A 22,394-nucleotide genomic window follows, 5' to 3' on the forward strand; every position below is an offset into this window, starting at 1 on the left:
ACTCTTGAGTGGTAATGCACTGATTTACTGTGCAGCGACACCATGCAGGGTGCCCAAACTTTTGGTTCCGGCCCTTTTCCTTTTTTGTTATTTTGAAACTGTAAAAAATGGAAATAAAAAAGTAATCTTGCTTAAAATATTAAAGAAATGTGTCATCTTTAACTTAATGCCTTTTGGAAATCAGGTCATCTTTTACTCGCTTAGCTATTCATAGTAACAGAAATTTTGACTGGGGTGCCCAAACTTTTGCACACCACTGTACAGCAATAGATTCCACAGATTCACCACCTCTGGCAAAAGAAATTCCTCCTTATCCCTGTTCTAAATGGACATCCCTCTATTCTGAGGTAGTGCCCTCTGGTCTAACCTCACCCCCTATCCAATAGTTCTTCTCCATGTCCACTTTCTAGGTCTTTCAATGAGATCTCCCTCATTCTTCCAAACTCTAGCGAGTACAAAGCCAGAGCCATTATATAGTCCTCATACATTTACCCTTTCATTCCCGGGATCATTCTTGTTAACCTCCTCTGGATCCTTTCCAATGTCTAAGAAGCCCAAAACTGCTCACAATACTCCAAGTGCAGTCTGACCAATGCCTTATAAAACTTCAGTATTACATCCTTGCTTTTATATTCTAGCCCTCTCAAAATGAACACCAGCATTGAATTTGTCTTCCTTACCACTGACTCAATGTGCAAATTAATCTTTAGGGAGTCCTGCATGAGGATTCCCAGGTCCCTTTGCACCTCTGATTTCTGAATTTGCTCCCCATTTAGAAAACAGTTTATGCCTTTATTCCTTTTACCGAAGTACATTACCATATATTACTCTGCACTGTAGGGAATAGACTTGGATACAAGGACTTGTCACTGATTGTGTCATTGTGCAAAAACAAAGATGTTAGTGTAAAAAAGTTTCTCTTCACTGTTTTGTATAATTTATGTATAAATTGTATTTTGTGTTGTACATACATACCTGTAATGCCACCGTATTTAAGATTTTCCATTGCATTTGTACCCTATCGTACTTGTGCACATGACAATAAGCTAGCTTGATTTCTTCCTAGATCTCAAAAATGTGCTGATTTATAGACCAACTGGTTATGCTAGTGAAAGGGTAGTATGAGGTGATGGGTACATGAGAGAACAGTTGTAAGTGTGCAACTGAATTGCTCTGAATGAGCATGGATTCTATGGCCTATAATGCCACATGGATAGTCAGAAATAGACATTGTGACAAGTGGATATGTACTATTACACACAATTTTGGTCTCCTAACCAAAGAAAGGACATTTTTGCCACTGACGAAGTGCACTCTGCATGTACGAATAATGCACCATCTGGGCTATACCATCAGGCAGTAAGTTACAGAAGAATGAAGTCCCAATCAACATTGCACAACCCTGTCAATTCCTCAGTAATAGCACATTCTGATAACTTTGCATTACAATAGACTCTTATGTTGTTCTAATTGTGTTTTTCCTTGTAAAAATTGAATAGAATTTGTTTAGTTTAGCTTTAATTTATGATTTTCTTGCAAATGCTGCTCATCTGATACTATGTACCCGGGATACTGCTGCAAGCAAGTTTTTGATCGCATCTGTGCACACATGTACTTGTGCATATGACAATGAATACAACTTTGACTTTGAGAAAATGTTGAAATAATTGGACCAATTTGTAGTTTAATGCTGTGGTCTCTCAGCAGCATGATGTTTAATGGTTAGTTACATTGAAGCTACCTGTAACAAACTTTATTTGTTAGGCCCCTCTATTAGGCCGTGCCCTTGGATCCTAGGCTCACCCACTACAGGAAACATTCTCTCCACATCCAAACTACTGAGGCCTTTCAACATTCAATAGGTTTCAATGAGACCCCCCCCCCCATTCTTTTCTGAATTCCAGTGAATACAATTCATAGCAATCAAACAATTCTCAGATGATGAGCCTTTCAATCCCAAATCATTTTTGTGAACCTCCTTTGAACCCTTTCCAGTGTCAGCACATCCTTTCTTAAATAAGGGGCCTAAATCTGCTCACAATACTCCTTGAGAGGTCTCACCAGCGCATCTTTTAAAGCTTTAAACATTACATCCTTCATTTATATTTTAGTCCTCTCAAAATAAATGCTAACATCACATTTGCTGTCCTCACCACTAACTCAGCCTGTAAAATTAACCTTCATGGAATCATGCACAAGGACTCCCAAGTTCCTTTGCACCTCTGATTTTTTTTGAATTGTCTCTTTATTTGGAAAATAGTCTATGCTTTTATTTCTTCTACCATAGTGCATGACCATGTTCTTCCCAACACCATATTCCATCTGCCACTTCTTTAACCATTCCCCTAATCCAAGTTCTTCTGCAGCCTCTGCTTCCTCAACACTACCTGCCCGTCTTCATATTGTCCGCAAACTTAGCCACAAAGCCATCAATTCTGTCATCCAAATCACTGACATATAATGTAAAAAGCAATCCCAACACAGACTCCTGTGGAACACCACCTGTAGCCAACCAGAAAAGGCTCCTTTTATTCCCACTCTGCCTCCTGCCAATGCTCTACCCACGCTAGTATCATTCCTGTAATATAATGGGCTCTTAACTTGTTAAACAGCCTAATGTGTAGCACCACACATCAAAGTTGCTGGTGAACGCAGCAGGTCAGGCAGCATCTCTAGGAAGAGGTACAGTCGACGTTTCAGGCCGAGACCCTTCGTCAGGACCATGTGTGTAGCACCATGTCAAAGGCCTTCTGAAAATCCAAGTACGCAACCATCCACAGATTCTCATTTTCTTCAAAGATTTAACAGGCAAGATTTTCCTTTAAGGAAACCCTGCTGACTTCAGCTGATTTTAATGTGCCTTCATGTACCCTGAAACCACATCCTTAGCAGTAGACTCCAACATTTCCCACCACTGAGGCCTATGATTTACTTTCTTCTGCCTCTTGAAGAACAGAATGACATTTGCAATTTTCCAGTCCTCTGAAACCATGCAGAATCTATTGATTCTTAAAAGCTCATTACTAAAGCCTCCACAATGTCTTCAGCCAACTCTTTCAGAACCCTGGGATGTACAACATCTGGTCTAGGTGATTTACCTACCTTCAGACCTTTTAGTTTCCTAAGCAATGGCAACTTCACTCACTTCTGCCCCCCAACACTCTCAAACTTCAACATATTAGAAGTGTCTTCCACAGACAGACAGACATACTTTATTGATCCCGAGGAAAATTGGGTTTCGTTACAGTTGCACCAACCAAGAACCAACTTCCACAGTGAAGACTGATGCAAAAGACTTGTTCAGCTTATCTGCTATTTCCTTACCCCTCCCCCCAATTGCTACCTCTTTTGCATCATTTTCCAGTGATCTGATATGTACTCTCACCTCCCTTTTATTCTTTATATATCTGAAGAAACCTTTGCTATCATCTTCAATATTATTGGCTAGCTTACCTTCCAATTTCTCCCCGCTATCACTTTTTTAGTTGCCATCTTGATTTTTAAAGCTTCACAATCCTCCAACTTCTCACCAATTTTTGCTCTTCTCTTTGGCTTTTATGTTGGCTTTGACTTCCTTTGTCAGCCATAGTTGCATCATCCTGCCTTTAGAATACTACTACTTCTTTGGGATGCATTTATCATGCCTTTCCAAAATGCTCCCAGAAACTCCAGGATTGCTGCTGTGCTGTCATCCCTACTAGTGTCCCCTTCCAATCAACTTTGGCCAGCTCCTCTCTCATGCCTCTGTAGTTTCTTCTACTCCACAGTAATACTCACAAATCTGACTTTAGCTTCTCCCTCTCAAATTGCAAGCTGATTTCTATCATGCTTATGGTCACTACCCCAGAGGGTCCTTTAATCATAGTCATACTTTACTGATCCTGGGGGAAATTGGTCTTCGTTACAGTTGCACCATAAATAATAAATAGTAATAAAACCATAAATAGTTAAATAGTAATATATAAATTATGCCAGCAATTAAGTCCAGGACCAGCCTATTGGCTCAGGGTGCCTGACCCTCCAAGGGAGAAGTTGTAAAGTTTGATGGCCACAGGCAGGAATGACTTCCTTTGACACTCTGTGTTGCATCTCGGTGGAATGAGTCTCTGGCTGAATGTACTCCTGTGCCCAACCAGTACATTATGTAGTGGATGGGAGACATTGTCCAAGGTGGCATGCAACTTGGACAGCATCCTCTTTTCAGACACCACCGTCAGAGAGTCCAGTTCCTTCCCCACAACATCACTGGCCTTATGAATGAGTTTGTTGATTCTGTTGGTGTCTGCTACCCTCAGCCTGCTGCCCCACCACACAACAGCAAACATGATTGCACTGGCCACCACAGACTCGTAGAACATCCTCAGCATCGTCCGGCAGATGTTAAAGGACCTCAGTCTCCTCAGGAAATAGAGACGGCTCTGACCCTACTTGTAGACAGCCTCAGCGTTCTTTGACCAGTCCAGTTTACTGTCAATTCGTATCCCCAGGTATTTGTAATCCTCCACCACGTCCACACTGACCCCCTGGATGGAAACAGGGGCCACCGGTACCTTAGCTCTCCTCAGGTCTACCACCAGCTCCTTAGTCTTTTTCACATTAAGCTGCAGATAATTCTGCTCACACCATGTGACAAAGTTTCCTACCATAGCCCTGTACTCAGCCTCATCTCCCCTGCTGATGCATCTAACTATGGCAGAGTCATCAGAAAACTTCTGAAGATGACAAGACTCTGTGCAGTAGTTGAAGTCTGAGGTGTAAATGGTGAAGAGAAAGGGAGACAAGACAGTCCCCTGTGGAGCCCCAGTGCTGCTGATCACTCTGTTGGACACAGTGTTGCAAGCACATGTACTGTGGTCTGCCAGTCAGGTAATCAAGAATCCATGACACCAGGAAAGCATCCACCTGCATCGCTGTCAGCTTCTCCCCCAGCAGAGCAGGGCGGATGGTGTTGAACACACTGGAGAAGTCAAAAAACATGACCCTCACAGTAACACACATCAAAGTTGCTGGTGAACGCAGCAGGCCAGGCAGCATCTCTAGGAAGAGGTGCAGTCGATGTTTCAGGCCGAGACCCTTCGTCAGGACTAACTGAAGGAAGAGTGAGTAAGAGATTTGAAAGTTGGAGGGGGAGGGGAAGATCCAAAATGATAGGAGAAGACAGGAGGGGGAGGGATGGAGCCAAGAGCTGGACAGGTGATTGGCAAAGGGGATATGAGAGGATCATTGGTGTTGGTCCACAAATCAAACAGGTTATCAATGACAGGCAATTCGAAGAGCTTCTAGTGGGACCGGAGAAAATCACATGGAAGGCATTCAAGGATGCTGTTGAGAATTTTCTTGGCAACTACTGAGCACCAAGCTACGTACAGCTGGTAGATAACCTGCTTCAAGCATACAAAACCATGAAGTGCAACATGTCACTAAAGATTCGTTTTCTGCATTCCCAGTTAGCCGACTTTTCTGCATATCTTGTCGTCAGAGATGAGTGTAGTAAAAAGTTTCACCAGGACATTGAGTCATGGGCAAATGGTATCAGGGCAACTGGAATCTATCAATACTGGCTGATCATTGTTGGACACTTAAGCAAGAAGCCTTAGGCACTGAGTACAAACAAAAATCATCAACAAAACATTTTTAGCATGAACTATTGCAAAGCGCAGCACTGTTTTGCAATTAAACTCATTACATTCAATTAAAGTTAATTTCTGGTTTCTCTAAATTTTACACGATACATGTAGTCTGAAATTTGTGTTCAGCTTCAAGCAGTCTATCATAACCATAAAAAATGTCTGAGGAAGCAACACTTCTGAAAATATTTGGTGTCCAGTGAAAGTAGGACCACCATGGTAGTAATCTCTGGATTGCTGCCTGTGCCATGTGCCAGTGAGGGTAAGAACAGGAGCATTTGGCAGATAAATGCATGGCTGAGGAACTGGGGCAGGGGGCAGGTGTTCAGATTTCTGGATCATTGGGATCTCTTCTGCAGTTACACCTGAACTCGTGGGACCAATATCATTGTGGGCAAGTTTGCTAGAATTGTTTGGGACGGTTTAAACTAACTTGGCGGGGGTTGAAACTGGAGTGATACAGCCGAGAATAGGGCAGTTGGTTTACAAACAGAGGTAGTGCATAGTGAGACTGCTAGCAAGGAGATGATAGGGCAAAATTTGCAGTCAGCGGGTTGAGTTGCAATGTAAAAAGGAGGACAAAATTGAAAAGAATGATGAATACAGGATTGAAGGTGTTATATTTGAATGCACTCAGTATGTAGAATAAGGTAGATAAACTTGTAGCCCAGTTAGAGATTGGCAGGTATGACGTTTTTAGCATCACTGAATTGTAGCTGAAGGAAGATTGTAGCGGGGAGCTTAACATTCAAGGATACACACTGTGTTGAAAGGACAGGCAAGAAGGCAGAGGGTGTGGGGTGGTTCTGTTCGTTTTTTAAAAAAGTGTCAAATTTAGAAAGAGTTGACATAGATCTACCCACAACAATTAAACACCTATCAGTCCTAAGAAACTGCAAGGGTAAAAAGACTGATAGGAGTTATATACAGGCTTCCAAACCTGTAACAGGCACACCGGCATCATCGATAAGGACAACACACACAGGGATGTGTGGCTGTTGTGGCCAAGGTGTGACCCACAGACTTTTTCACAGATTCGGCAGGAAATTGCCTTATAGGTAGCGTGCAATTATTTTGTGAAGTGGTATCCTCCCCGCACACAGCAAACCAATATACATGTAAATGTAATGCATGATGCGTGCATGATTCTTTTATAGCCTTTTTAAAACCTGTCCTGCCATGCAGCATCTGCCCTGCCTAAGCATACCCAGGCATGCCTGGACAAGAGAGAAAGTTTTTCAGCTTACATTGTGGACATTTTAAGTGACTTGAATTATGAATTGAAATAAATAGTGATTTCAAAAAAAAAGTTGTGTGATTGGAAAATGTCATGGTTACTTTCATGACCATCAGTCCAAAATCCATAAAATACACCAAAAGAATTCAGGAAGCAAAATATTTGTTGTCACTGTTCTGTGACACTCTCTCAACTGTGCCCTTACATCAGTGTCTTTTTGGTCTTGCTAGCATCATATTCTGGAGGTGCCGGGTTAACTTTGGTATTGCCAGTTCAGAGATGTCAGGGGTAAGTTGTTGTTGTCCATTTGTTCCCCCCCCCCATCCCTTCCCACCGATCTCCCTCCCGGCACTTATCCTTGTAAGTGGAACAAGTGCTACACATGTCCTTACACTTCCTCCCTCACTACCATTCAGGGCCCCAGACAGTCCTTCCAGGTGAGGCGACACTTCACCTGTGAGTCAGCTGGAGTGATATACTGCGTCCGGTGCTCCCGATGCGGCCTTTTATATATTGGCGAGACCCGACGCAGGCTGGGAGATCGTTTCGCTGAACACCTACGCTATGTCTGCCAGAGAAAGCAGGATATCCCAGTGGCCACACATTTTAATTCCACGTCCCATTCCCATTCTGATATGTCTGTCCACGGCCTCCTCTACTGTCAAGATGAAGCCACACTCAAGTTGGAGGAACAACACCTTATATTTCGTCTGGGTAGCCTCCAACCTGATGGCATGAACATTGACTTCTCTAACTTCCGTTAATGCCCCACTTCCTCTTCATACCCCATCAGTTATTTATTATCATATATATATTTCTCTCTCTCTCTCCTTTTTCTCCCTCTGTCCCTCTCACTATACTCCTTGCCCATCCTCTGGACTTCCCCCCTCCCCCTTTCTTTCTCCCTAGGCCTCCCGTCCCATGATCCTCTCATATCCCTTTTGCCAATCACCTGTCCAGCTCTTGGCTCCATCCCTCCCCCTCCTGTCTTCTCCTATCATTTTGGATCTCCCCCTCCCCCTTTCAAATCTCTTACTATCTCTTCTTTCAGTTAGTCCTGACGAAGGGTCTTGGCCCGAAACGTTGACTGTACCTCTTCCTATAGATGCTGCCTGGCCTACTGCGTTCACCAGCAATTTTTATGTGTGTTGCTTGAAATTCCAGCATCTGCAGATTTCCTTGTGTTTGAAGTTGTTGTTTTTTTTGACACAGAGAGTGGTGAGTGCATGGAATGGGCTGCCGGCGATGGTAACAGAGGTGGATACAATTGGGTCTTTTGAGAGACTCCTGGATAGGTACATATAGTTTAGAAAATTGGAGGGCTATAGGTAACCCTAAGTAATTTCTAAACTACGTACATGTTTGGCACAGCATTGTGGGCTGAAGGGCCCGTATTGTGTTGCAGGTTTTCTATGTTTCCTGGTTTCTCTGAACCAACCAATCATCAGACATAGCATGACTCTTATATAATTTAGAATATATTCCAATGGCTACTTCTGATAATCATTTGCAAACAGAAAGTACATCAAATAATGAAGCTGGCGAGCTCAATTTCAACAGGTGATTATTATGGCCCAGGATTAGTGTTTAACATTATGACTGCCATCTCAATTCTACGCAAATTGTCTATTCACTATTTCAGAGGTATACAAGCATGGAAACAGGTCTTTCAGATCACTGAACGTCTGCTGATCATAAAGCACCAATTTACATCAATTCCAGTGCATTCTGTGCACATTCACATCAACTTCCACAATGTACTCATCTCATACATACATGGTAATTTACAGCAGCCAATTAACCCACTAGGCCACACATTTGTAATGGGAAAAGAAGTCACAACCCACATAGTCCAATGTACAAACTCCACACAGACCAGGAGTGAACTTCGAACTTCGATCCAGGAGGAATCAGTAGTGAACTTGGGTCACTGGAGGTGCGAAGCAGTAACTCAACCAGCTGTGCAAATTGCTGTTCACAGTAGCTCGTGAGAAAGTTATGATCAGCTTTCATGGCAGAATCATTTAAAACACCAATTTATCTTACAAAGCTGTTTGTCTATTTACTATCTACTAAATAAAAACGAGACAAGATGTCAAGACATCCATGGCAGGAAGTACCTTTTTGTATAGATGCATGTTGTTAATTTTCTCCATAGAGAAACACTAGGATCTGTAATTGACCCTGCAGAATGTGCAGAAACATGAAACTTCCCAGTGTGATTCCAATGCCCACTCATCCCTCCCCACAGATCTCCCCTGCCCCCAACAAGTAGCCTGTCATATATACCAAGTGATACACTTGCCCCTATACTTCCTCCCTCACAACCATTCAGGGCCTCAAAGTCCTTCCAGGTGAAGCAACACTTTACTTGAGAGTCTGTTGGCATCATCTATTGTATCCAGTGCTTCTGGCATGGCCTCTTCTACATCAGTGAGACCCGACATAGACTGGGTGACTAACCACTTTGTTGAGCGCAAAAGGCAAGGTCTCCTGGTGGCTACCCATTTCAATTCAATTTCCATTCTGACATGTCTGTCCACGGCCTTGTCATGATGAGGCCAACTCAGGTTGGAGAAGTAACACCTCATATTCGGTCTCAAAGAACATAAAAAATGTGCTATAACCAACTAAGCAATTCCACTGCTAACAAATCATATCAAAAGTTAAGTAATACTAGCAAATCTAGTCAGCAATAGCTGCAGACAACTGGAAAGCTAAAAGGAAGCAATTCCAAGATTGAAAGCTGCTGAGACCAAAATGTGGCAAATACGAAGCTGAAGCATTTACATCACACACAAAACACAGGAGGAACTCAGCAAGTCAGGCAGCATCTGTGAAGAGGAATAACCAGCTGATGCATCTGTGAAGAGGAATAAACAGTTGATGTTTCAAGATGAGACCCTTCAGCATTTTGTGTGTTATTCTGAATTTTCAGCATCTGCAGTATCTCGTGTTTATGAAGCATTTGCACCACATTCAGCTGAAATGTCAAATGGATAATTAATCTCAGCTTCCACGCAAGAGATCCTCCAGTATCACAGAAGGCGAGCTTCAGCCAATTTGGATTTGCTATCAGGCAGAATTGGATGCTGCACAGGTTATGGGACCAGATAACGTCCTGGCTATAACGCAGACACCATCCAAAGCTTGTCACACCAGTAACAAGATAATACTGGCTTTTATTCTTCAATGTGAAGAGTACCCAGGTAGGATTGTGCACTGGAAGCAGACAAGTCCAATACCATGAACATACAAATTAGCTGAAATATACTCTCAAACTAGTTTTCCATTCAGTAAGACCATACCAAATCTGAACATAACCTCAATTCAGCTCACCCAGTAATGTCAAGTCCTTGTTTATTCTGAATCTTTCTGAATTTTGCAATGTATTCAAAGAACCTGCTTCCAAAGCTCTTTGAACATTCCAAAGACTCAATCCTCCAAGAGAAACAGTTTTACTTCATCTGTCCTAAATGGGCAACCATTTGTTCTTGCTCCTTCCAGAAGAAGAATGATCTTTTCCATATCCATTGTAGATCTCTAAGTTGCAGTCAAATTTTCTCCTCACCCACACTCCTGCCTTTTAAACTGCAGTGAAAATCTTTCTGACCTGTCCAATCTATTATTGTTCCCCTCCCCCAAATAATCAACCTATCCATTCCAGGAATTAGTCCAGAAAACCTTTTCTGAACTGCATCCAATGTATTAACATTCTTCCTTGAAGTTCAGTATATGCACAGAACTCACATTTAAGCGCTGTATATAACTGTAGCACAAGTACTTCTCTAATTAATTCTATTTATGATTAAAAAAGGCTGGTAGTTACAAACTATTTGTTGTATCTACAGTGCCTATAAAAAGTACTCACGCTCCCTTGGAAACTTACAATGTTTTATAACATTGAATCAACAGTGGATTTAATTTGGCTTGTCTGACACTGATTAACAATAAAGACTATGTTGTGTCAAAGTGAAAACAAATCTCTAAATTAGTTACAAATATAATACAAAATAATTGATGGCTAAGTATTTCCCCCCCCCCCCTTTAATATGACACCAAATCATCGCTGGTGCAGCCAATTGGTTTTAGAGGTCATATAATTAGTTAAATGGAGATCACCTGTGTGTAGTCAAGGTGTTTCAATTGATTGTAGTAAAAATACATCTGTATCTGGAAGGTCCAACTACTGGTGAGTGAGTCAATATTCTGGCAAAAACTACACCAAGACGACAAAAGAACACTCCAAGAAACTCCAGAAAAAGGTTATTGAAAAGCACAAGTCAGGAGATGGATACAAGAAAATTTCCAAGTCACTGGATATCCCTTGGAATACAATTTAGTCAATCATCAAGAAATGGAAAGAATATGGCACAGCTGTATATCTGTCTAGAGCAAGCTGTCCTCAAAAACTGAGTGACCGTGAAAGAAGGGAACTAGTGAGGGAAGCCACCAAGAGAGCTACGACAACTCTGAAGGAGTTACAAGCTTCAGTGGCTGAGATGGGAGAGTGTGCACATATAAAAACTGCTGCCCGGGTGCTTCACTAGCCACAGCTTTATAGGAGAGTGGTAAAGAGACACTCTCTAATTACAGGTGTCCCCCGCTTTTCGAACATTCGCTTTACGAAACCTCACTGTTACGAAAGACCTACATTAGTACCTTATTTTCGCTTTCAGAAGGTGTTCTCACTGTTACAAAAAGAAATTCAGTGCGCGATAAAAAATCAGCACGCGATAAAAGGCGGTGCGCCCCGAGCATCCGCTCTCCACCGGATTCTCGCCGGCATTGCTTAAACACAAGCCTGTGAGCAGCCGTTTGCAAGATGAGTTCTATGGTATTGGAAAAGCCTGAAAGAGCTCGTAAGGGTGTTACACTTACGGTAAAACTAGACATAATTAAGTGTATTGATCGTGGTGAACGAAGTAAGGACAACGTGAGTTTGGCTTGTGGAAGTTGACGAAGATGATGTTGAAGAGGTTTTGGCATCCCATCACCAAGAACTGACAGATGAAGAGCTGATGCAATTGGAAGAAAAAAGGATAACAATTGAAACCGAATGAGTAATGATAAAGTACGACTTTAATTTTGAAAGGGTACGTCGGTTTAGGGGATATTTGCAGGATGGTTTGAGTCCTTATTAAAGAACTGTGTGATAGAAAAATACGCGAGGCTCAGCAGTCAAGCAAGCCTTCCACATCAGCCACAGCAGACGACGAACCTTGACCTTTGACATCGAGGCAGGAGGCACACAACACATCTTTAAGAAAAAAGCCGAAATAAACATGCTAATTAATTAGGTGCCGCTGACATGCAATTGTCGGCCCAGATCAGAGATGACGCAATCGGAAATCGGCACTGATCTTGGCCGACAATTACGGGCGGCACCTAATTAATTAGCATGTTTGTTTCGGCTTTTTTCTTAAAGATGTGCTGCATACCTCCTGGCTACCGCTGGACCCCTGCGCTCTTCGCCGCAATGTATCGCTCAGCGGCCTGGAGGGTGGGGGGGCCACTGCACCGCCCAAACTCCGACAACTCAGTCTAACACACCATCATCAGTGTGCTCGGCGCTGTCCCGATTCCCGTAAATGATACTACACTGTACATACATTATTTCTACTTTATATCAGCTGTGTATTTTTACGTGTTATTTGGTATGATTTGGCAGCTTCATAGCTTAAAGGTTACTGGAGAGTGCTTGCGTGTGTTTCTGCCAACAGCGCTTGCGTGAGATTTTTGCTCCGGAGAACAGTTCAGTAATGATTGTGGAAAAGTATTTCTACTTTATATAGGCTGTGTATTTATCATATCATTCCTGCTTTTACTATATGTTACTGTTATTTTAGGTTTTATGTGTTATTTGGCATGATTTGGTAGGTTATTTTTGGGTCTGCGAACACTCACAAAATTTTCCTATATAAATAAATGGTAATTGCTTCTTCACTTTACGACATTTGAGCTTACAAACCATTTCATAGGAACGCTCTACCTTCGGATGGCGGGGGAAACCTGTATTTAGACAGCCACTGTTGGAGAAAAAAACCTCATGAAATGTCAGCTAGAGTTTGCCAGAAGGCACGTGGGAGACTCTGAAGTCAGCTGGAAGGTTCGATGGCCTAATGAAACCAAAACTGAGCTTTTTTAGGCCAGACTAAATGCTATGTTTGGCACAAGCTGAACACCACACATCACTCCTACCATGAAGCATGGTGCTATACGGATGCTTCACTGCAGCAAGCCCTGGAAGGCTTGTGAAGGGAGAGGGTAACATGAATACAGCAATATACAGGGAAATCCTGGAAGAAAACCTGATTCAGTCTGCAAGAGAACTGTGACTTGTGAGAAGATTTGTTTTCCAGCAAGATAATGTTCCCAAGCATAACGCCAAAGCTACACAATAATGGCTTAAAAACAAAATTCATGTCCAGGAATGGCCAAGTCAGAATCCAGACCTCAATCCAACTGAGAATTTGTGGCTGGACTTGAAAAGGGCTGTTCATTGACAACTTCCATGCAATCTGACAAAGCTTGAGCAGTTCTGTAAAGAATGGGGAAAAATTACAGTGTCCAGATGTGCAAAGCTGATGGAGATCTATCCACACAGACTCAAGGCTGTAATTGCTGTCTAAAGTGCATCTACTAAACACTGACTTAAAGGGGCGAATACTTATGCAATGAATTATTTTGTGTTTCACATTTGTAATTAATTTAGATCATTTTGTAGAGATCTATTTTCACTTTGACATGAAAGTCTTCTTTTCTGTTGCTCACTGTCAAAAAAATAAGCCAAATTAAATCCTCTGTGATTCAATGTTGTAAAGCAACATGACAACTTCCAAGGGAGGGGTGAATACTTTTTATAGGCATTACATCTTTTGTGAATTAGTCCATCCAGAACACTCTGCACCCCTCCAAATCTCTCACTATTTATATTTGTTTCTTCCCCCATCAAAATAGACGTTTTCCTGCATTACACTCTATTTGCTAAATCTTTGCCCACTCGTTCAGTTTATCTACAATTTTCATCCAGTCAGTCAGCTTGTCTGATGACAGTGTTAAGATTGCCATCACTGAGGTATTTATTCACTAGTAATCTGCTCAATTAAGGTTTGGTGGATTTTAGAAACATAGAAAACCTACAGCACAACGCAGGTCCTTCGGCCCATTTCAAGAGGACAAGAGTGACTGACCTTGGTATAAAGCAGTAGTTTCCAAACTTTTTTGGGTTACCACCCGCTTGGCTCCCAGACCACATCTCCAGCACTCCCCACTCCTTTTCTGCCATTACATAACTATAAAGGATTTTGATTTATGATGCACAGTGAAAGAAAATGGGAACTGCAAATTCAAAACAATGACAAATAATTGCAAAAAATATTCAAATTTATAGCTATTATTTAACTGCAATAAAAATAATCTTCTTCAACAATTTTAGATGACATATTTATAGTCCAACTATTCACTACTTCATTGCTTTTCCATCTTTCAATGAGATGCATGGGTTTGGCACAGTGATATCAGCCTCTAAACATCGGGTGAATGTCACTCAGGAGTTCCCGGTTTCCCACGTTCAGTAATTTGCAGGCTGTTTTCTTGCTTTAAACAAAGTTGGGCGACTGCACTGGAACCAAGCTTCACTAAATATGACATTTGAAAGGCAATTAAAAACATCCTGACCTTTTTCCACACTACAGGAAAGCATTCAGAGATTTCTTTGTGCAACCAATTGTCTTAAGATTTTTTGAACCTCTGCTTCAGCTCAAAGTCATTTCCCCTATCCTTCCCGTTAATACTTCATTACAAATGTTCAGGAATAGATTTATTACCCAATCTGGAATTTCGACTGAGAGATGATCCTGAAACCTGTCTGACATGTCTTTATGCAGCTCAGCCAGGTGGGCATAGCATACTTGAAGATCATTATCTGGTATTCTTTCTTTCTCTTCCAACTTGGTAATTGGAAAAGGTCACAACAGTCAATGTGGCACTTAAATTGGGTTAACTTGTACAGAAATGTGGTGAGAACTGATTTGACTTCCCATTCTGATGTGCCAATGGCATTTCATGATTGGGTCTAAATCTTAGAACTCCCTTCCTAACATTGAAGAGTACCTGCACAGCAGTTATTGGATTGACTTTGATCAAATGCTTATAATTAGTAATTCATTTCTTAAATTAAGCCTGTATTCCCTCTCGGCTACCCCCTTGCTAACAGGCAGCCATCCCACCGCTCCTTTATCTTTATCGTCCCCCCCTTGACAACTCCCACCGCTCCTGGGAGGTGGGGCTGTATTATTCAATTTGGGAACCACTGGTATAGAGCAAACCTGGCTTCAATAGACTATGATGAAAAGGAAGTTAAAAGAAGATGGCCACGGTTACTGTGGGTGTTACCTAGGCCAACTATTTTCACCTCAACTGTCTATCTTTTTCATAAGGTCAGGAGTGGGGATATTTGCCAATGATTGCACAATACAAGAATCCATCCAAATTATTTCGATAATGCAGTATATATCTGCATGCAGCAATATGCAACAACATTCCAGCATGGACTGATAATCAAATAATGTTCACATTACACAAATTTCAGATAGTGACCACTTTCACAAGAGACTGTTACCATTAAATTCCTCACTATCAATATTCTGAAGCCACCACAAAGCAGAAATGTAGTTGGATCAGTCAGAAAGACAGATCACAAGGATAGGTAACCTGCAGCCAGTGATTCTCTTCCTGACAGCATCAAGGTTTGCACCATCCACAAGGCACAAGTAGTTTATCGTCTTTGACAAAGTAGCCCACGATTGGCAGCCCATCCACATCCTTAAGATTCACTGCTGCTAACACCAGTACACTATAGCTATTGGGTGTAACATCTATAAACTACAATGCAGTTCCTCGTCAAGACTATTCCAACATAGCTTCCAAACCCATGATCCCTACCAACCAGAAGGGCAGCTGGGCATGGCTACAGAACCTGAAATCACATAACATCCCAGTCGCCAATTATTCAAGGTCCCTGGGTCTAAATCTTGCAGACTGATTGACATTGCAAACTATCCTTAAAATGAATGTGACAATCAACATGGAAGCCCAACCCCTGTCACCTACATAAAAGTTACTATATCATAAAATGAATAAAAGTGGTTTTACTTATATTTTCTGACTATACACAGAAACATGTTCTATGTATTTGTCTGCTACATTATATTAAACTGTTGGGCTCTTTATATTTGCAGAGTACATACTTCCCAAAACTGTAAATGTTGTTCACTCACCTGCTTCCACCAGTAAAAGGCAACTTCAGCCTGGAACCCAGCTCTGTGATGATGTTTGTTTAGGACCAGTGAAAGTTCCCACATTCAAATTCACAACACTCTGAGCAGATATGAGTGAATCAAAATTAAAATCGAACCCATCTGCATCCATAAGTTCATTACGAATGATGGATTCCACATCGCAGTCTAAACTCCCATTGAAAATATCTAAGTCCAGGTCACTAGGAAACTTGTCTTGTCCTATAGCTGGAAGAGTCATGCTACCAGGACAGGAAGGGCCAGAAAGTGCATCAGACAATCCTATTTGCATAGACCGATTGGCAGATGAGTGAAGCTGGTGTTTTGTGGAGACATTATTAGAATCTGTTGGTAAAGCTGCATGATTCATGGAGTTTGACAAGGCACTATCACCAATAAGTGCAGAAGTATGAGATGGAGACTGGCTATGCAGTGGATTATGGTTTGTCCGATTAGACTGAGCAGTGAAGGATGACATCATTGGATCATTATGAATGATCAGATTTCTATGCGAATTTTGCAAAGACACTGCCGAACTTGCCTGAGACATCAGAGGATCTGACTGAGTCATCATAACGTCACTGTGAGAATCAGAGGCAAGTAGATCTTGTAAAGTTTGGTTGCTAAAATGAGAAATGGAAGAAAATGTGGCTTGCTTGTTTTCTTGAATAGTTTGCATGGGAGTTTGCCGCAAAGCATTCAAAGCAGGTGGCCCAAATATGGAATTGCTGAAACTGTTCGGGGAACCTAAACCAGAACTCTTTGACCCATAAGTAAAACTTGAACTTCTCTGCACAAGACTCCCAGGTGATGATTGTTGAGTAGGTGTTAGAGTAATATTGTCCAGTAAATCATCCATCAAATGTTCTGTCAATCCATCATTCAGATTCATGGTTCCAGCCATGTCAGTTAACCGAGGGAGCTCAACAGTGCATGGTTTATTTGTAGTTGGGGAAACACTGGATGAACTAGCGTACAGCATGGGAGACAAAGGAGCCGCATCATCGTCTTGAACGTTGTCAAGTTCAGGATTGGCTAAGATAGGAGAAAGTCGTCCACTCAAGGTACTAGCATTTGAGTTAGTACGAGAACGGAAGTCTGTCCATGCATCAAATTCATCACTGCTGCGAGATGTTGGGCTTCCAGGCCATTTTGTGTGTGGCGATGGACTTTCAGCATTAGTTTCTTGTGCTGCTTGCAGGGCTGCCTTTTTCTTTGCTGCTCTACCTCTGCTCTTTGCGTATTTGTTATTATTATCCATGGAAACAGCACGCCTTCGTGGAGACTTCCCACCTTTTCCACCATCTGGATTGATCATCCACCAAGAACTTTTGCCTGTACCTTCATTCTGTACTCTGACAAATCTGCTATGTAGTGAAAGGTTATGGCGAATTGAATTCTGAAAAGGAAAATAAAAAGCAAGTTGTTAACAGCACAGTATCAAGGCAAATAAAACTTAAAACCATTTCTTTCTAACAATGTAGTATTGAAACAAATGTGATTTGTCAATTTCATAAAACATTTTGAGTAAAAGAGTAGGTATTGGATATCCTAAACTCTTCGCTCGTATCTTCAGAATCACGGTATAATTTTCTGCAACCTCTTTAGTACTTTCATATCATTCCCGAAGTACTGACTGGAGATTGATGCAATAGCTCAGATATGGTTTAACCTGAACTATACTTACTCCCACATTGCCTCCTGTGAGGACTCTTAGGAGTCCAAATCATTGCATTCTCCAAGTTCTCTTGTATCTGTTCTAATGAAACTTTCCATACAGGTGTCTTCCTTCCCCACCCCACCCATATTCATCTGACCTCTCAACAACAACTTCCTAACCTCTGCTCTCACCCACTCTCCAAACACAAGGTAGAGCATTTTCTACCCCACCAGCCTCTGCATTCAATGTCACCCATAGCAATTTTCAGAAGAATTCCAAAGACATTTTCTCCTTGCCTCTCTTTGACAATCCAGAGGAACTGTTCCCTTCATGACTTTTTCTATTTCCATTAACCAACTCTTCTCAGGGCCCTTTTTTTTTTTGCAAGTGCTGGATATGTGATACCTGCACTTTTACTCTGTTCCTTCCCTCCATTCACTTAGACATTCAGCACAGGAACAAGCCATTCTTAACCAATAAGCATTCATCTATAGTAAATCCACTAACCTGAACTTGGCTCCGTAAGCTTTCTTGCTTTGGCAACTCAAGTGCTCATCTTAAGTGTCGTGACAGTCTGTCTCCACCACCCTTTCAGGCACTGAAAGTAGGATTACAAGCAAACCACCACAGATAGCCATCCAGTCTGCAGAACAAACAATTACATTAACTTGTTCTGTAGGGTGGTGGTGCTTTCCTTGCATAAGGAGCGGAGTACCTCACAAACTACCACTTGCCATCTCAGTTATGACCAGTCCCATTATGTGCAGAGTCCATGATTCCCACACTTGCTTCATTATCCACTTAAAAACCCATAAAATTGAAATGGAAGTTGAGACATCCACAATCCTGAGAGACGACTACAGAAAACAAAAACAAATGATACTGATGTGGCTTTCAATTCTATAACAAGAAACCAAAATTTCTCCTTATGAGACTAAAACCATAACAGTCCTGAGCTGAGGTGGTATAATATTTTTTGAGACACAAACTGAAGAATCACTTTCAGACAATAATTTCTGCTTTTCCTCCATGATTCTAGTGTAGTCCCTTGTCAGTGTGTAGCATATTCTGAAGAAGCAGTCAAAAATAAAACATGCACAAATTTAAAAATGATCTGTATATTCATTTTTATATTATCTGGGTTTTGGAATGTTATCAGGCAATTCCATACCCATTCTGCCAAAACACATTAAATTGATTGTGTGCCAAATATAAGGTACCATGTTCAGTAACTATTAAAACCCACTGCAGTACTACTGCAGCCAACATGAAAGGAGATTCTGCTACCTAGTAAAGAGTTTAACCACAAAAATCAAAGGTTGAATCACATCTGTTAAATACTCAAAGTGATTAATATTGCCATCTTCAAGGCTTGCATTCAACTGCAAGCAAACTCTGCAAACTTAGTGAAGATTATGCCACTAAAACACAGGAAACAACTTTAAAGGTTTTTACACATTTTCCTTCAGATAGAATCCAAAAACTGATCACACATTAAGTACTAAAAGAATTAAAGACTTTAAAAGCAAACAGGGTTGTTGAAGTTAATTCATAATTTTGAAGTTTGAGTCAGATTTAGGTCCTAAAAATTCATGGCCCTCAAGATTTCATTCCATTAACACGTTTATGTTTAAATGTTTTCAAGCTGGAAAAAAGACAGCACAAGGTTGTGCACATTGGTAATATTTCCAAGAGCAAGTTGCTGGGATAATAGGAAGTTGTACAAAATGTTACAAAGAAATGCACAAGCTTGTGGGAAAAATGCTAATTAAACTCTATTTTTACATTTTTTGAGCTGGTGCACAATAGAATCAGAATCAGGTTTATTATCATTGACATACATAATGAAATATGTTATTTTCTGACAGCAGTACTAGTGCAAATTATTTAAAAAATTACCAGTTACCCAAAAAAGGTGCAAAAGCAAGATAGTAATGTAGTGTTCATGTAGCATTCAGAAATATGACGGCAAAGGGAAAAAAGCTATTCTTAAAATGTTGAGTGTGGGTCTCCAAACTCCTGTACCTCCTCCCTGATGGTAGTAATGAGAAAAGAGCATGTTCTAAATTGCAAGAGTACTTGGTGGATGCAACCTTCTTGAGGCACAGCTGAAATACCATCTATAGATTTACTAATGAAACCACGGTTGTTGGCAGATGATAACAAGGTACTATGCAATAGTGAGATAGATAGGGGGTTGAGTGCTCTCAGAACAACCTTCCAATCCACATCAGTAAGACCAAGGAAACGATTGTGGACTTCAATAAGGGGAAGTCGGGAGAACACACACCAGCCTCATTTAAGGGTCAGTGGTGGAAAGGGCGCACAGCTTCAAGATTCTGGGTATCAGCATCTCAAAGGATCTATCCTGGGCTCAACACATCAGTGCAATCATGAAGGCCGCAAGACAGCAGCTATACTTGATTAAGAATTTGAAGAGGTTTGGTATGTCACCAAAGACAAGCTGTAGACCCATTGTGGTGGGAGACAAATTGCAGCTTGCTCAGGTAGGGATTAATTCTAGTCATTACCAACCTCTGAAAGCACTTCATCACAATAGATGTGAGTGCTACTATGCATTAGTCATTGAGGCAGCTCAGCTCACCCTGCTCTTCTTGGGGAGATTAATGCCTTTAACGAAGGAGGAGGGAGAGAAGAGAAAGGTGTCCTTGAACAATCCAGTCAGCTGGTAGGCACATGGTTTTCAGTGGATCCTGGGGCTTGGTGCATTGCGAGTGTTCACCCTCTTAAAGGATGTTCTGACATCAGCCTCTGAAACTGAGATCACTGGGTCACCAGATGCTGTCAGACTCAACAATTGAACTTAAATATTTTGACTAACAGGTATTTACAGAAACAATCAACCACAGAATTTGCACAAAAACATAAAGCCTTGCAGATCAGCAGCAGGACAGGCAACATCTGTGAAGATAAGTCTATAGTATTACATTTTTTGAGTTTTTTTAATCCTCCTCTTCTATGCCTAAACGTATGAACCGCAAGATAATTCAATTTTATTGCACCCTTTCTGATACTACTAATCCATAAAATGGTGATCTTTTTCTTTAGAACTATTTTATTGCACTAGCTCTATATCCTTTGACATCAAAAACTTATCAACCCATCTTGAATATATTCAGGAAATGAACATTCACAGCCGTGATGAATGAAATCCAAATTTATTAATACAGAGAGTGAAATATGTTCTAATCTCTTATCTGAAAAGTAATTGGGGTACAAAGAATCACTTTCTCTGAAGTAGAGTGCATTGTGCCATATGCCTGTTTGCTGGTTGAGATAATGGGGTTGAATAAACAAGTATATTTTCATAGTCCAAAAGTTTTACACTACAGAAACAGGCCCTTCCACCCATCTAGTCCATGCCAAACTGTTATTCTGCCTAGTCCCATCAGCTTACACCTGGACCAATGACCTCCTATAAAACTTCCCATCCATGTAATTATTCAAACCTCTCTTAAATGTTGCAATCAAACCCCCATCCACCACTTCCACTGGCAGCCCTTTCGACATTCACACTACCCTCTGAGTGAAGAAATTCCCCCTCAGGTTCCCTTAAGCATTTAAACTTTCACCCTAACTTACGATCTCCAGCTCTCATCTCACCCAACCTTAGAGAAAAAAAGCCTGCTTGGATTTACCCTATCCGTACCCCTTAATTTTGTATACCTCTATCAAACCGCCCCTCATTCTCCTGCACTCCATGGAAGAAAAACCTAACTATTCAACGTCAGGTCCAAGCAACATCCTTGTAGCTCTTTCAATCTGAATGACACCTCTCCTGTAGCCAGGTGACCAGTGCTTCACATAATACACCAAATTTGACCTCACAAAAGTCATATACTACTACAACACACCAACCAACGTTCCCCCAATTTGTAAACAACCAAAGTGCGCAAAAATCTTGCGCTGTACAATTGTTTGCCCAGAGACAACATGTGCACAGTGAATTTTATATATAGAGACATTCACTTTAACAGCCAGCAAATCACTGTCAATAAGGACTTTAATCTCCTTTGGGTTTGATCGTTTTCACTCTCATTCATCTGCATTCTCACAGAACATACTTAGTACACCTGTAGTACGGGATTTTCCTCACCTGAGTTTTTGTACACCTTCCACAAGTAATTGGCTTGCTAAATTATGCTTTTAAGTCAAGTTTCCAAATATCACTTCACTTCTTCCCACTTGCCAATTCTCCAGCAACTTTTGCATCATGACAATACCCGCTGGTAACACCAGTTTCTGTACTGTACATGAATATTTCTCATAGTTGTACATTCCTGACCTCATGAATTTTTGGTGTAAAAGTTTCTACTGTTTCATTAAGCCATTTTGCTTTAAATGAACTAGCAGTTCTTTTGCACTTACATGCCCTTTGTTTCTTTGGAATTCGACATAGTGAATCAATAATTTCTTCAATAAAAACAGTATAAATAAGCCAGTTCTAAAATATGCAGACAAATCATCACAACTGATATTGTCAATACTGTCTGCATCAGAAATCGGAAAAGGAAACTTGATTATGTACAATCGTGAAATATACCGAACAT

General features: G+C 41.1%; 1 protein-coding gene across 1 annotated transcript in view; it reads right to left on the reverse strand.

Moving 5' to 3' along the window:
* The window catches only part of foxo3b (forkhead box O3b), a 72,788-nt gene that overhangs the window by 9,837 nt on the left and 40,557 nt on the right, over nucleotides 1-22,394 (reverse strand). The window contains exon 2 of the mRNA XM_063040800.1: nucleotides 16,146-17,562. Within this exon, the coding sequence (XP_062896870.1) occupies nucleotides 16,171-17,562 (1,392 nt within the window). The 3' untranslated portion in view covers nucleotides 16,146-16,170. The remainder of the gene's footprint in view (nucleotides 1-16,145; nucleotides 17,563-22,394) is intronic.

The sequence above is a fragment of the Mobula hypostoma genome, chromosome 2 (assembly GCF_963921235.1).
Source record: "Mobula hypostoma chromosome 2, sMobHyp1.1, whole genome shotgun sequence".
NCBI classification, from domain to species: Eukaryota; Metazoa; Chordata; class Chondrichthyes; order Myliobatiformes; family Myliobatidae; genus Mobula; species Mobula hypostoma.